Genomic DNA, 14,256 nt, shown 5'->3' with positions numbered 1-14,256 from the left:
CGCCGCTGGCCGTGAGGAAACCCGAACTCCGGGGGCGTCGAGCTCGCTCAGCCTTCCGTCAGGAATGGCCTCATTAGCCTCTAGTCCGCCGCTGCCGAGGCCGCTCGTCCTCCTCGACCCAGGCGGGAGGCCTCCTTCCATTTACCACGCACCTTACTGCGCCTGCGCGGAAAGCGCCCCCGGCCGGCCTTCGCGGCGCCTTTTGCCGGGAAGAAAGCGCAGGAAGGCTCGGCGCGTGCGCAGAGAAGCCGGGAGCCGAAACTCGGCCTTGTGCGCATGCGCCAGTTTGAAAGCGCCCCGATTGAAAGTGCAAGGCAGAGGCTGGTAAGTTGGCAACCCCCGAAAACCCTCCTTCTTTATGCGGCCAGGCGAAGAGTTGCCCAGCCCTGGGCTTTTTCTTGCTGTCGCAGGTATTGCTTTCATATGTTAAATATTTTCACTTTCTAAAATTGGTTTTGGAAACCGTGTTTTAGAATTGCCAGGGTGGGACATGGTTTATTTGGATTCAGCTGATAAAACCTTGTAGAGGGGCACCTCTGGATACAAAAGGGATCCTTTCCGGAAACCCCGTTCGCATCCAGAAGCCAACGCAACCCAGGTCTGTGCGTCTGCGCGTGTCGCGATTCGGCGCTTCATTTTGAGTGTCTGCGCATGCGCAAGCGGTGAAACCCGGAAGTGACGCGCTCCGTTACTCTCGGGTCACAACCCAAAAATACTCATCCCGAAGCTACTTCAGCCCGAGGTCCTACTGGACTGGGAGGAGGCAGGCAGGGAGGGCTTTTTTATTTTTGAGGGGAGATGATAGAATATACTTGGTGTTGCTATAGTCATGTCTGTAGGTGCCAGTCACCTGTGGCGTTTTAGGGGAGCGACAGTCTCGGGGGGGGGGGAGAGACATGTCGTGCTCCTTCTGGGGTCGTGTGTCCACCTTTGGTCCCCTCCCTGCACTCCGCTCTCATCTGCGGCTCCCAGAAGCATTCAGCAGGCGACAGTGGCCACAATCCTGGGACCGGCTTCGACTGACCAGCTAAAGCAGGAATCTCCAGAAAGAGGATGTGATACACGATCAGTCACACATTCGTTTTTGTCTAGAACTTACCATATTGGTAAAAAAACACCTTTTAAAAAAGAGAGAAAGTGCTGCTTCCTTCCAAAACGGTGCCTGGAATGAGAGGCCTGTTAGGCCAGGTGTGATTTCCTTGAACATCAGTGGGAATGTGCCCAATTGAGGGTCCCACACTTTAAAGGAGGGTAGGGACAAACTGGAACGGGTGGGGAACAGTCCGATGAAGAAAGGTTGGAAGGGAGTGGACATGTTTAGCCTGGCCCCATTTGTGGGCAGAAGTCCTCTGCCCACGCAACCCTGCATCTACAAGGTTAACACAAGGCTGCCAGGGTGCCCGGTTGGTGGTAACCCAAGATAAGGCAGTGGCTTCCCGTTTGTGAGATGCCCTCACTCGTGAGGTGCATCCGTCTCCCTCGCTATTAGCTTCTATGAGAAATTTAAAGGTATCCCTCTTTAAACAAGGCATTTGGGAGTTGAAAGCCCTGTCCCTGGCAATTCTGAAGTTGTTTGGAGGGCCGCTGATTGCTTTTAGGATTTGTTACCTGTTTTTAGAATAATTTTAATTTGGTGGCTTTTATGTTTTGTTACTGAAGTTTCAGTGGATATCGGCAGCACCAAGGATGTGTGCAGGAGGAGCCCAAATGGGAAGAAACGCCTTGACCCCCAGAGAGACGCTGACTCGGACCGTCCCTGAGCTTAGACCATGAAACCTACAAGAGCGACAACTTGGGAGACTCTGGATGCCTCAAGGAGGTGTGTGGCGGACAGAGGAGGAGGGAAGACAAAGGACGGCCTTGCAGGGTCAGGCCAGGTTGCAGGGGATTCTGGGACGTCTCGCTCCTCTTTCCAGCACTGATGGTGAATTGTTTTCTTTTCTCACAGGTCAGATCAGCGAAGGAAGGTGGGAAAAAGAATCCCCAGGGGGGTCGTCTGCTCGGAGCCGCAGCCCCGTCAAGGAGACTCCTGGTACCCCATCAGAGCCCCACAAGACTTACTTGTGTGGTGGCGGCAAGGACATGCCCCTGGGCGACCATCAGAGCCCTGCACGAGCCCCTCACGCCTCGCTCAGTTCCCCCATCTCCACCTGCCCAGCAGCCTCGGTTCTGCTTGCACCCTGCTGCTGGTGCTGGTGTCTGGTTGCACTGGTGGCAGTGCTTTTTTGAAAACCCAGTGGCTGCTGGTGCTGGGGTAGTGACAGGGGAAGTAGTGGTGTTTCCTCATCCTCAAAGTGCCTCTGGGTGCATGCAGCTGCTGTGTTGGCGAATCCACCGCCTCAGCTGCGTGCAGAGCAGCCTCCTCTCTGCTTGCGCCCTGCTGGTGCTGGTTCTGAGCAATGTTTGTGCTTGGCAGCTAAAGATACGTAATGAGAGCGCCAGATGAGCCTCCCTGGCGAAAGCATGCCACAAGGGGGGAGCCACCGCAGAAAAGGCCCCTTCTCGTGTTGCTGTCCTCCAGACCGTTTGTGAAGGAGCCACACAAAGAAGGGCCTGTGTGCTAGCAGGCGATCATAATCCCTCCTTTTCTTTTTCGGGGCGAGGCGTTATACGAAAGGGTTGTCACTAGGGAACACTCCTCTCCCAAGTTCTCATGTGCTTGGCCTTGGATAGATGTTTCTTCTTTTTTTTGCACTTCCATGCCATGATAGGCGAGGGAGGGCTGCTGTGGGGTTGCCGGCCCGCAGGAGAGGTACTCCTCCTTGTTCACCTGGAAACGCATGCAAACAGATAACTTACAAGATAAATACTGAACCAAAAGCAACCTAAGAGAAATATCTTTTTTAATGACCGGATAAACCACTCGTTCAATTGTATCACCTCTTGACTGATTGCTTGGAGGAGTTCCAGATAAATATATACATGATAATATTTATTATTATCATCTATATACTTAGACATATTTCTGGACATCTTTTTGAGGCAATTTTGTGCCCCACCCCTCACCTGCGCCCCTGGCGGGGGCCCACCGCACCACCCCCTAGCTAGGGCCCTGCCTGGACCACAGAGAAACCCTCCCCATAAAACTATAGGGATCTCTAAATCAGGCCTTCCTCCTCCACCCCCAAGATCACTGGGAAACACTTCCCCGGCCACTCAAGGTCACAACATACCTCCGGATTTTGCTGGGTTTCCCTGCACCGCTGGGCTGCTGCTGGTTCCCCAAACCACGGCCCTGCAAAGGAAGAAGGACATTGTACTCTCTAGGGGGGCAGAACAAGCACCCCTGCCAGGCTGCCCATGCCCACGTCACCACAGGCTGCCAGCCTGCTCCTGCCTGGGTGCCTGACCCCTGGCTTGGGAGGAGGGGAGCGAGGGGCTGGGGCGAGACGGGACTGCAACCCCCCAACCCAGCCCTGTTTCACTCAGGTCAGCGCCAATAACCTCCCTGCACATGTGGGGAATGGATTCCCCATGGAATTAACCTACCACAATCTCCAGAGGTTGTGCCCCTCCAGCCTCCTTCATGTTTGGGCGTCTCAGGAGCCTTTTTTGTCCTAGGAGACAGAAAGAAAAATAAAAAACGGAGGAAGATGTTACAGGTGGGAAATGTCCGGGAATCCCAAAGTTTAAATTCAGAGACCTAGACTCAGGATCCAGCCTGGACCTCAACCTTTCTCTGTTCCCTCCCTGTGTCCTATTAAAGATTGTAAGCCCCTCGGGGCAGGGACCTTTTGATCAAGGGTCACGCGCAGTGATTGCGCAAAGAAATAATTCGGAAGTAATTTCACCAGGCTCCTGCCCCATGCAAGCTGAAGCCCGCTAGGCGCCTTTTCTGAATACTCCAAAGCCAAGCCCTGGCTCCTTGGCTCACCTGAATTAATGGAATCCTCTTGCCGCCAAGTTGGGAGAGACCCCCTTCTTTTGGCATTGAACGGCCACATGCTCAGAGCGATGGCGGCTCTGCTGCTCAGAGCAATGGCGGCGGTGTCCAGCTCAGCTTCAGCCCCCCCCCCCTTGTGCCGCCTTCTAGAACCCACCGCTCTCAACCGACTCTCACCTGCCCCACCTTCAAACTCCATTTCCCAGCCTCCTTCCGTCTCCACCAGAATTCCACTCTCTCTCTTCCCCCTCCTTCCCTGCTTGGCATTCCCTTTCGAATTGTAATAGCATCACCTCACAATAATAATATTGCCACTCATCTCCTCTAGGCCTCCTACCTGGAGAATCCATCTTTCTCTACCAACTCTCACTGTCATCTGGCAGGCATCCCCCTTGCAGGGCATTATAAGGCTTGCTTGCAAAGCAGCACTTTGTGACATCAGCTGGCAAAAAGGGACCAGGGTGCTGGGTTGTCTGGCAGCTGAATGAAGAAAAATAAAACCAGACTTGCAGAGGCGAGGGAGGGCTCCTGTTTAGCGGGAAACCCATGCAAACAGATAACTTACAAGATAAATACTGAACCAAAAGCAACATAAGAGAAATATCTTTTTTAATGACTGGATAAACCACTCATTCAATTGTATCACCTCTTGACTGATTGCTTGGAGGAGTTCCAGATAAATATATAGATTGTAATATTTATTATTATCATCTATATACTTAGACATATTTCTGGACATCTTTTTGAGGCACTTTTGTGCCCCACCCCTCACTTGCACCCCTGATGGGGGCCCACCTCACCACCCCCTAGCTAGGGCCCTGCCTGGACCACAGAGAAACCCTCCCCATAAAACTATAGGGATCTCTAAATCAGGCCTTCCTCCTCCACCCCCAAGATCACTGGGAAACACTTCCCCGGCCACACAAGGTCACAACATACCTCCGGATTTTGCTGGGTTTCCCTGCACCGCTGGGCTGCTGCTGGTTCCCCAAACCACGGCCCTGCAAAGGAAGAAGAACATTGTACACTCTAGGGGGGCAGAACAAGCACCCCTGCCAGGCTGCCCATGCCCACGTCACCACAGGCTGCCAGCCTGCTCCTGCCTGGGTGCCTGACCCCTGGCTTGGGAGGAGGGGAGCGAGGGGCTGGGGCGAGACGGGACTGCAACCCCCCAACCCAGCCCTGTTTCACGCAGGTCAGCGCCATGACCTCCCTGCACATGTGGGGAATGGATTCCCCATGGAATTAACTCACCACAATCTCCAATGGTTGAGTCATGCTTTGCCGCCTCAGCAGCCTCTTTTGTCCTAGGAGACAGAAAGAAAAATAAAAAACAGAGGAAGAGGTTACAGGTGGGAAATGTCTGGGAATCCCAAAGTTTAAATTCAGAGACCTAGACTCAGGATCCAGCCTGGACCTCAACCTTTCTCTGTTCCCTCCCTGTGTCCTATTAAAGATTGTAAGCCCCTCGGGGCAGGGACCTTTTGATCAAGGGTCACGCGCAGTGATGGCGCAAAGAAATAATTCGGAAGTAATTTCACCAGGCTCCTGCCCCATGCAAGCTGAAGCCTGCTAGGCGCCTTTCCTGAATACTCCAAAGCCAAGCCCTGGCTCCATGGCTCACCTGAATTAATGGAATCCTCTTGCCGCCAAGTTGGGAGAGACCCCCTTCTTTTGGCATTGAACGGCCACATGCTCAGAGCGATGGCGGCTCTGCTGCTCAGAGCAATGGCAGCTGTGTCCAGCTCAGCTTCAGCCCCCCCCCCTTGTGCCGCCTTCTAGAACCCACTGCTCTCAACCGACTCTCACCTGCCCCCCTTCAAACTCCCTTTCCAAGCCTCCTTCCATCTTCCGTCTCCACCAGAATTCTACTCTCTCTCTTCCCCCTCCTTCCCTGCTTGGCATCCCCTTTGGAATTGTAATAGCATCACCTCACAATAATAATATTGCCACTCATCTCCTCTAGGCCTCCTACCTGGAGAATCCATCTTTCTCTACCAGCTCTCACTGTCATCTGACAGGCATCCCCCTTGCATGGCATTATAAGGCTTGCTTGCAAAGCAGCACTTTGTGACATCAGCTGGCAAACAGGGACCAGGGTGCTGGGTTGTCTGACAGCTGAATGAAGAAAAATAAAACCAGACTTGCAGAGGCGAGGGAGGGCTCCTGTTTAGCGGGAAACCCATGCAAACAGATAACTTACAAGATAAATACTGAGCCAAAAGCAACCTGAGAGAATTTTTTTTTTAATGACCGGATAAACCACTCATTCAATTGTATCACCTCTTGACTGATTGCTTGGAGGAGTTCCAGATAAATATATAGATTGTAATATTTATTATTATCATCTATATACTTAGACATATTTCTGGACATCTTTTTGAGGCACTTTTGTGCCCCACCCCTCACTTGCACCCCTGATGGGGGCCCACCTCACCACCCCCTAGCTAGGGCCCTGCCTGGGCCACAGAGAAACCCTCCCCATAAAACTATAGGGATCTCTAAATCAGGCCTTCCTCCTCCACCCCCAAGATCACTGGGAAACACTTCCCCGGCCACACAAGGTCACAACATACCTCCGGATTTTGCTGGGTTTCCCTGCACCGCTGGGCTGCTGCTGGTTCCCCAAACCACGGCCTTGCAAAGGAAGAAGGACATTGTACTCTCTAGGGGGGCAGAACAAGCACCCCTGCCAGGCTGCCCATGCCCACGTCACCACAGGCTGCCAGCCTGCTCCTGCCTGGGTGCCTGACCCCTGGCTTGGGAGGAGGGGAGCGAGGGGCTGGGGCGAGACGGGACTGCAACCCCCCAACCCAGCCCTGTTTCACGCAGGTCAGCACCATGACCTCCCTGCACATGTGGGGAATGGATTCCCTATGGAATTAACCTACCACAATCTCCAATGTTTCTAACAGTGGCACACCAGCCTCCTTCATGGTTTGCCGTCTCAGCAGCCTTTTATGTCCTAGGAGACAGAAAGGAAAATAAAAAACAGAGGAAGAGGTTACCTGGCTCCATGGCTCACCTGAATGGCTCCATGGCTCACCTGAATTAATGGAATCCTCTTGCTGCCAAGTTGGGAGAGACCCCCTTCTTTCGACATTGAACGGCCACATGCTCAGAGCGATGGCGGCTGTGCTGCTGCTTCTAAGTCCAGCTCAGCTTCAGCCCCCCCCCTCATGCCCCCTTCTAGAACCCACCGCTCTCAACTGACTCTCACCTGCCCCCCCTTCAAACTCCCTTTCCAAGCTTCCTTCCATCTTCCGTCTCCACCAGAATTCCACTCTCTCTCTCTTCCCCCTCCTTCCCTGCTTGGCATTCCCTTTGGAATTGTAGTAGCATCACCTCACAATAATAATATTGCCACTCATCTCCTCTAGGCCTCCTACCTGGAGAATCCATCTTTCTCTACCAACTCTCACTGTCATCTGGCAGGCATCCCCCTTGCAGGGCATTCTAAGGCTTGCTTGCAAAGCAGCACTTTGTGACATCAGCTGGCAAACCGGGGCCAGGGTGCTGGGTTGTCTGGCAGCTGAATGAAGAAAAATAAAACCAGACTTGCAGAGGTGAGGGAGGGCTGCTGTGGGGTCGCCGGCCCGCAGGAGGGGTACTCCTCCTGTTCAGCGGGAAACCCATGCAAACAGATAACTTACAAGATAAATACTGAACCAAAAGCAACCTGAGAGAATTTTTTTTTTTAATGACCGGATAAACCACTCATTCAATTGTATCACCACTTGACTGTATTTGTGTTTACCTCCTGCCCTTCCAAGCCACTACAATGGCCCTACGAGCCCTGCTGGGCACCTCTCAGAATCCGAACTCACCCCGCACCCTTCCTGCTTCCTCCTCCAGCATCCTTCTTGCTGTTGCAGCACACATTCAGGGCTCCCGCCTCCTCCTAGACTACATTCAGAGATGAAAAAGCAACAGAGCGTAAGATCCTCCTTTTGCTGCAAAATAACTGTTTATGAATACAGATTCAAGTCCCAGAAAGTGCCTGCAAACACAAATTGCTTTTTCCTTTGGAAATCAAAACAAAACAAAACTACACAATATTTTAAGAAAGGAAGAGGATTCACTCCAGGCTCACAGGCTCCACTGAGAGGCCCTATTTCATGGTTGCTTTTGTGGAGATTCCTGCATTCCAGGAGGGTTGGGCTAGTTGACCCTTCCAATTCTATGATTCTGTGTAGTTCCCGCTACATATAAAATGGTTTGGTATTTTTACAGGGGAAATCAGATCAGTTGTAGAAGGGTTAGGCCAGAGGCCGAGTGCCCAAACTGCAACCCAAAACCCACTTATTTCTCGCAAAGTGCCAACCTGGCAGTTTAACCTGTATATCAGTTTTTCTGTGTGTTTCACGCTTCTTCTGTATGACTGCTGTTGTGATAAATAATCCTTCATAAGAGTTATTGCCTTACATTCTTCATTAAAATTATCTTGCCATTGATATATAATTTTATGGTATAAGGCAGTGCTTTTTTTCTAAAAAATGTTTAGGGGTACTCTCATTTTGACACAAGAAAATCACCACGGGGGGGGGGGGATACAGTTCAAAGCGCCACCACAACACCCCAGCCTGCTCCTGCTTGCAGGCAAGTAGGGGTGGGATGGAGTTGCAACCTTTTTGAGCCGTGGGCCAGTCCACCGTCCGTAGACCTTGTGGTGGGCCGGACTATTGGGGGGGGGGGATTAATGAATTCCTATGCACACTGCACATACTGTATTTGTAGTGCACAAAAAAACAGGAAAACAATACAATATTTAAAATAAAGAACGATTTTAATCATCACAAACTTATAATTATTTCAGTGGGAAGTTTGGGCCTGCCAGTACGTGCTATGAGCTTGGAAACCTCATAACTTGCTTGCAACGATGAAATATTTTCCTGTTTTTGCTTCACAAAAATATTTTGCTGAGTTGCCAAGCCAGTTTTCAATTTTGATATTTCAGCTTTTCTCAGTTCACCGACCAAACCAGAATATTTAGCTTGGTGGAAAGTTTTGTAGTGTTGACGCAAATTGTGCACCTTGAGGACAGCCACTGATTTTTGTCATAGTAGGCAGACAGCTTTTTCTTTGCACTGTATGAAGAAGTAATCGTAAGTCCACTGTTCGTTGAAGACCCTGGCGGGGATCGAAGGAAAATGGAGTCCCTTTTTCCCAAGGATAAAATAAAGTTGGAATGAAGCAATTTGATGTATCTGATGATTTTATACGAATTTCCAAAGTTTTGAGGCTTTTATTTAAATTAGGGAACAGTCCAGAGTAAAGAGTTTGGCATTTTGTTGCAACATTGTATCCATTTTCTGATGGGATTAACAAGGTGAGGAGGTTTATCCCATTGTTCTTGCTGGGGGGAGTCCACCCAGCTGTTTAATGAGGCGTAGATTTTAGCTATCAATTCTGATATTTGTGGTATTTTTTCTGTTTTCCAATTTTTTGCCACTAATAATATGGCCACTGCTGTTGCTTAAAGAAATACATTCCTTCTGTCCTTGGGATGTCACTAGTTATTAAGCCCAGCAAATACGCTTCTGGCTTTTTAGAAATTGAACTCTTGAATATATTTTTAGGCTCTTCATGTACCAATGTCCAAAATTGTTTGATCACCTTGCACCTCCACCACATGTGGTACATCGTCCCTACCTCTGATTCGCATTTCCAACAGAGATTTGAGTGTTTTTTGTAAATCCTTGCTAATTTTACAGGAGTGAGATACCAACGCTAAAACATCTTCATTATATTTTCTTTTATCAAATTGCAAACTGATACGGAAGGGGGGGCATGCCTTCTTCACCTTCTTCGCTACAATATATCCATTTATTTCCAATTGTCAATGTCAAAAGGAACTAAAATCTATAAAATTCATAGAAAATCAACGTGCCAATTTGCTCAGTTTCTCTAGGTCTCCATGACACCTCCCCTGTCCTCCATAATCCCTCAAGCAAGGTGTCAAGACCCTAATCCTGTCAAATCACTCTGCCAAGCCTTTCCTCCGGGCAATACCAGGTGCCAGACTTTACATATTTGGACTATTGTCCTCTCATCACCGATACTCAGGAAGCGCTTATCCGCGCATATCTCCAGCTCTGCATATTCCCCCTCCCTCCTCGGTATGTTAATCTCTGTAACCCAACCTCTCTTTAATGTATTCATGATGTAACTATGATGTATTTTGCACTGTATTCTGGGACATGGAGGGAAGTTTCAAAAACTCATGTCACCCCTTTCTCGCTGTTCAATCTCGCCTTGAACCTGTTGCGCAATAAACTTGGATCTTCTGCAGCTTGCTCCTGTCTCCGGCTGAGCTCATTTTCCTCCGCAGGGACCCGCGGACTTAGTCCGACGAGCTGGGTGGCAGAGTAGCCTCGCACCCAGATTTTTCCGTAACAAAGCCATAAAGTTAATATCGGTTCTTCATTGCTTTTACCATCTATCTAGATGAATTGTCTGGCATAGATCTTGTGACCATTTTATCATTGTTTCTTTTATTATTTCATCTTTCAGTTCCCATTCCAGGATTATACATTATCAATATTAGTCTCTTATTTGGTTGTAGGAGTTTGCTTTGTAATTTTGTTGTTTTCTGTTCAAATCCCATTTTTTTGTCTTCTTTAAAACGGAACGCTACCTGGTAATAATTTAGCCAACTAAATAGGGTTTTAATCTTACATCACCATGCTCTTTAACTAATAGCTGTTCATATGTTGGCCAGCCCTTTTCCATATTCTTCTTTTTCACGGCTACAACTTCTAAGGGAGATACCCACCAGGGTATCTTTGGTTCTAAGAGCCATTGGTAGTTCGCACAAACCTTGTATAATGACTTCCTGATTATATGGTTTAGGAAGTCTTTGTTTACGGCCACCTTATCATAAACTAGGTAAGCGTGCCAACCGTAGCAGTTGTTCCATCCTTCCAAGTCTAGAATCTCCGTGTTTCTTAGCATGACCCAATCTTTAATCCATTTTAAACAAGCTGCATGATAATATAGTTTCAAATCTGGGAGCCCGAAACCGCCCCTCTCCTTAGTATCGGTTAGTAATTTGAATTTTATATGCGGCTTATTCCTGTGCCATATAAATCTTGATATATCCTTTCTCCATTTTTCAAAAATCTCTAGTTTAGAAATTATCGGTGTCAGGGGACTGCCATCAGAACAGGGGAGGGAGGCAGGGGGATACAGAGAGCCTCTGAGGCTTCTGTGGAGCAGCACATCATCCAGCGGGGGAGAAAGCCCCATCTCCAGTGGAGCAGAAGGAGAAGGGGGTAGCCAGGTGAGGGGAGGGGAGGGCTCGAAGATGCTGCTGAGAGCCCAAGCGCCTCACCTAGCCGGCTGGCCAGGGAACAGACATGCCGTTTCTGTAACCCAGCTTGCGCAGAGGGGTGAAATGTAAGGAGGGGAGGCGGAGATTTGGGGTGTCTAAGGTCTTATGTTGGGGGAGAAACTGGAAGGGGCCACTCCCGGAATCTGCAAGTGACTGAGACTGCCATGAACTTTGGGGTTCTGCACTGTAAATAGTTTTGCACTAATAAAACCTGTAAAAGACAGGTCGGAGTCCTGCCTGGTTACTCACGAGCAACCACCTGCACATCTGACAATCAGTATCATTTGGAACAAGAACAATAACTTTGGCAATACATTCGTTTTTATCGTCGAATTACCCCCCCCCCCCAATGATAATTTTAGCCTTTTTCGGATTTCTAATTGGTTCTTTATTTCTTTCCAAGTTTCATTACAATTCTCTTCAAACAGGTTAATGTTCCTCATTGTTAAATAAATCCCCAAATATTTTACCTTTTTTACCACTTGCAATCCTCTTTTTTTCTTCTAGGTTCTCTCTCCCCCCCCCCCCCGTATATCCATGTTTTTGACCATTACCTTCGTTTTTTCTTTCTTTAATCTGAATCCCGCCACTTTTCCAAATTGTTACATTTTCTCTAGCAGCTTCTTCATACTATCTTTTGCGTTTTCCACCATCACTACCATATCATCAGCAAAAGCCCTAATTTTATAGGAATTTCTCCTTAATGCTATGGCTTTTATTTCCTCTTCTTATGACCTCATTTAGTACTTCCAATGTTAATATAAATAAAAGGGGGGGAGTGGACACCCCTGCCTCATTCCTTTCTCTATGGGGAAGTATTCAGTCATATCATTTATTATTAAATTAGCTTCCTGGTCTTGATATATTGCTTTTATTCCTTTTATTAATGATGTTCCCAAGTCTTATCTTCCTATTAAAATCTCAAGGAATTTCCATGACACGTTATTGAAAGCCTTTTCGGCTCAATAAAGATGAAGGCTGCACTCTTCCCTGGGTTCATGTCTAAGTACTCGATGGCATCAGGCTTCCTGTTTCCTGAGGTGGGAAATGGCTGATCCCAGCCGTGCCGGTAATTCAGGGCTGATATGGGGGTAATTAGCCCTGGCAGACTCCCCAGGGTGGGGGAGGACTGTCTCGCAGACCCGCAGATTGTCCGAGATTGTCAGCTTGCATCAAGGTGCAAGCGGGAGGACACTGGGTCCCAGAGCACAACACGGCTGGCACTCTCCGATGTCATTCTCATAGCTGGAAATATCTGTTTGATAAAATAATTGGATTTGGACAATAAACAGACATAGTCTGGACCGAAGAAGAGTAAGGAAAAACCTGCAGAACTGTACAGTCCTTGGTGTTTAAGCTCGGACTTCAAAGAGATTCTCATCACGGCGTGTGGATTATGGAGGCGTTTGGTATGTCTTTTTTCTCTTCCCAACATCTACAATTGGTTTTCTATGCCAAGCCTCATTAAGAAACCTAAAGATTTTTTTTAAAAGAGTACAGATGGACTTCTATTTATCATTAAGTATTCAACTGCGCAGCTTTACTTAAAAGTCTTGATAAACATAAAAGAATGAAGGTTAGCAACCAGAGGCAGCCAGTTTGAATGGTCTTACCTGATCTTCTTCTCCATCTCTTTCTAACCTTTCTAATCCTCAGTGGGGATAAGGAAATGAAAGCTCCCCTCACCAGTGTTGCTAGGGGACCCCAAGCCCCTGGAGACATGAGGTCACAGCATTATTGATGGCATCATCATGGGTGAAATGATGTCAGTGGCAAGGAGACTTCTGGCTCACCTGCCCTGGGACAATGGGCCAGGTGTGTGCAGGTGTGCCCCCCCCCCCGGTTCAACTGCAGCCTCCACTGGGTCTTCCAGAAGCCGTGTGAGATTTTTCAGCCAAGCAGGTCAAGGCAATATTATTATTACATTGATTAAATTAATTTTATTAAATTTCTATGACACCCTTCATCCGAGGATCATATGCTCGCTTGACCTCCACACTCGAAGTTATAACGTCCCGGTGAAACATGGCTTCATTTGGTGGCATTCACAGCCTCTGTTCTGTGGCTTTATGAGTGCCACATGGCACGCCAGGAGGAAGGTTGCACAGGGCACCCTGGGAATGGCGAGGGAAAGGCTGTGAGGAAAAGCCTCCTCTCTTTCTCCCTCAAGTCTAAATGGAATAATCCAAATGCGTCTAGAGAAAAATAAAATGATAGGAAACAGGATCCTTGTTTATGAGAAGAAGGCGTAGCAAAGCATGCTGGGAAGAAGGACGTGAGGAAAATGAAACCTAATATGGTGGTACCACGGTTAAGTACTTAATTCGTTCCGGAGGTCTGTTCTTAATCTGAAACTGTTCTTAACCTGAAGCACCACTTTAGCTAATGGGGCCTCCCACTGCCGCCGCCGCCGCGCAATTTCTGTTCTCATCCTGAAGCAAAGTTCTTAACCTGAAGCAATATTTCTGGGTTAGCAGAGTCTGTAACCTGAAGCGTATGTAACCCGAGGTACCACTGTAAAGGATAATTTTCAATAAAGCTAGTAAGTGAAACCCAACAAAAGACACCTTGGGATTTATTTATTTAGTTGAGGGAAATGAAATGACAGCTAATAAAGGATAATTTATCAATAAAGCTAATAAGTGACACCTATCAAAAGACAGTTTGGGAGTAATTTATTTAGTTATACATTGGAAAATGGGTAAATTTCAATTATAGGACACAGGAGACTTGTTTGTGAGAAGATGGGGTAGCAAAGCATGCTGGGAAGAAGGATGTGAGGTAAATGAAATGAAATGAAACCTAATAGAGGTTAATTTATCCATGAAGCTACTAAGTGAAACGGAACCGAACAAAAGACACCTTGAGATTATTTGGTTATACACTAGAAAAACAAGTAAATTTCAAATTAATCCGGAACCCTTGTGCAGCCCATGCTGGGAACCGACTGTTGGCCCGACGGAGCTGGCAGTGCATGCTGGGAAGTCTGCCCCCCCCTGCGGGACTTGCAGGGCCTTTTACGTGGCTTCTTCCCCTCCAA

At 48.3% G+C, this 14,256-nt stretch overlaps 1 protein-coding gene and 1 long non-coding RNA gene across 5 annotated transcripts; one reads left to right on the top strand and one right to left on the bottom strand.

Moving 5' to 3' along the window:
- The first annotated feature begins 184 nt into the window (after nucleotides 1-184).
- On the top strand, nucleotides 185-2,820 carry LOC307207277. Its single transcript, XR_013834596.1, has 3 exons — nucleotides 185-324; nucleotides 1,660-1,819; nucleotides 1,949-2,820. It is a non-coding gene; the product is annotated as an uncharacterized lncRNA (long non-coding RNA).
- A 292-nt stretch (nucleotides 2,821-3,112) lies between these two features.
- Nucleotides 3,113-8,611, bottom strand: LOC307207236 (uncharacterized protein). 4 transcript variants are annotated; one of them, XM_079961049.1, is made up of 5 exons: nucleotides 6,930-8,597; nucleotides 5,138-5,190; nucleotides 3,875-4,884; nucleotides 3,490-3,557; nucleotides 3,113-3,235 (listed from the first exon to the last, which is right to left on the bottom strand). In XM_079961049.1, exons 3-5 carry the CDS (start codon nucleotides 4,080-4,082, stop codon nucleotides 3,131-3,133), a joined length of 381 nt encoding a protein of 126 aa, XP_079817175.1. In that variant the 5' UTR covers nucleotides 4,083-4,884; nucleotides 5,138-5,190; nucleotides 6,930-8,597; the 3' UTR covers nucleotides 3,113-3,130. The 4 variants fall into 4 exon arrangements, 3 of the variants coding, with proteins under 3 accessions (XP_079817175.1, XP_079817173.1, XP_079817174.1); XM_079961047.1 differs by having other exon boundaries at nucleotides 3,875-6,848; nucleotides 6,930-8,611; XM_079961048.1 differs by having other exon boundaries at nucleotides 3,875-5,190; nucleotides 6,930-8,601.
- Between the last annotated feature and the right edge of the window lie 5,645 nt (nucleotides 8,612-14,256).

This window comes from Podarcis cretensis (genome assembly GCF_951804945.1).
Source record: "Podarcis cretensis genome assembly, chromosome: 18".
NCBI classification, from domain to species: Eukaryota; Metazoa; Chordata; class Lepidosauria; order Squamata; family Lacertidae; genus Podarcis; species Podarcis cretensis.
This window is presented reverse-complemented; position numbering and strand designations above follow the sequence as displayed.

What these genes read in the sequence shown, in the direction of transcription:
- LOC307207236 (XM_079961047.1), bottom strand. Translation starts at nt 4,082, where the DNA reads ATGGAGTTTGAAGGTGGGGCAGGTGAGAGTCGGTTGAGAGCGGTGGGT. An exon ending in AGAGGATTCCATTAATTCAG is followed by an intron (nt 3,558 to 3,874) that starts GTGAGCCAAGGA and finishes TCTGTCTCCTAG; the next exon opens with GACAAAAAAGGCTCCTGAGA. An exon ending in CACAACCTCTGGAGATTGTG is followed by an intron (nt 3,236 to 3,489) that starts GTAGGTTAATTC and finishes CTTCCTTTGCAG; the next exon opens with GGCCGTGGTTTGGGGAACCA.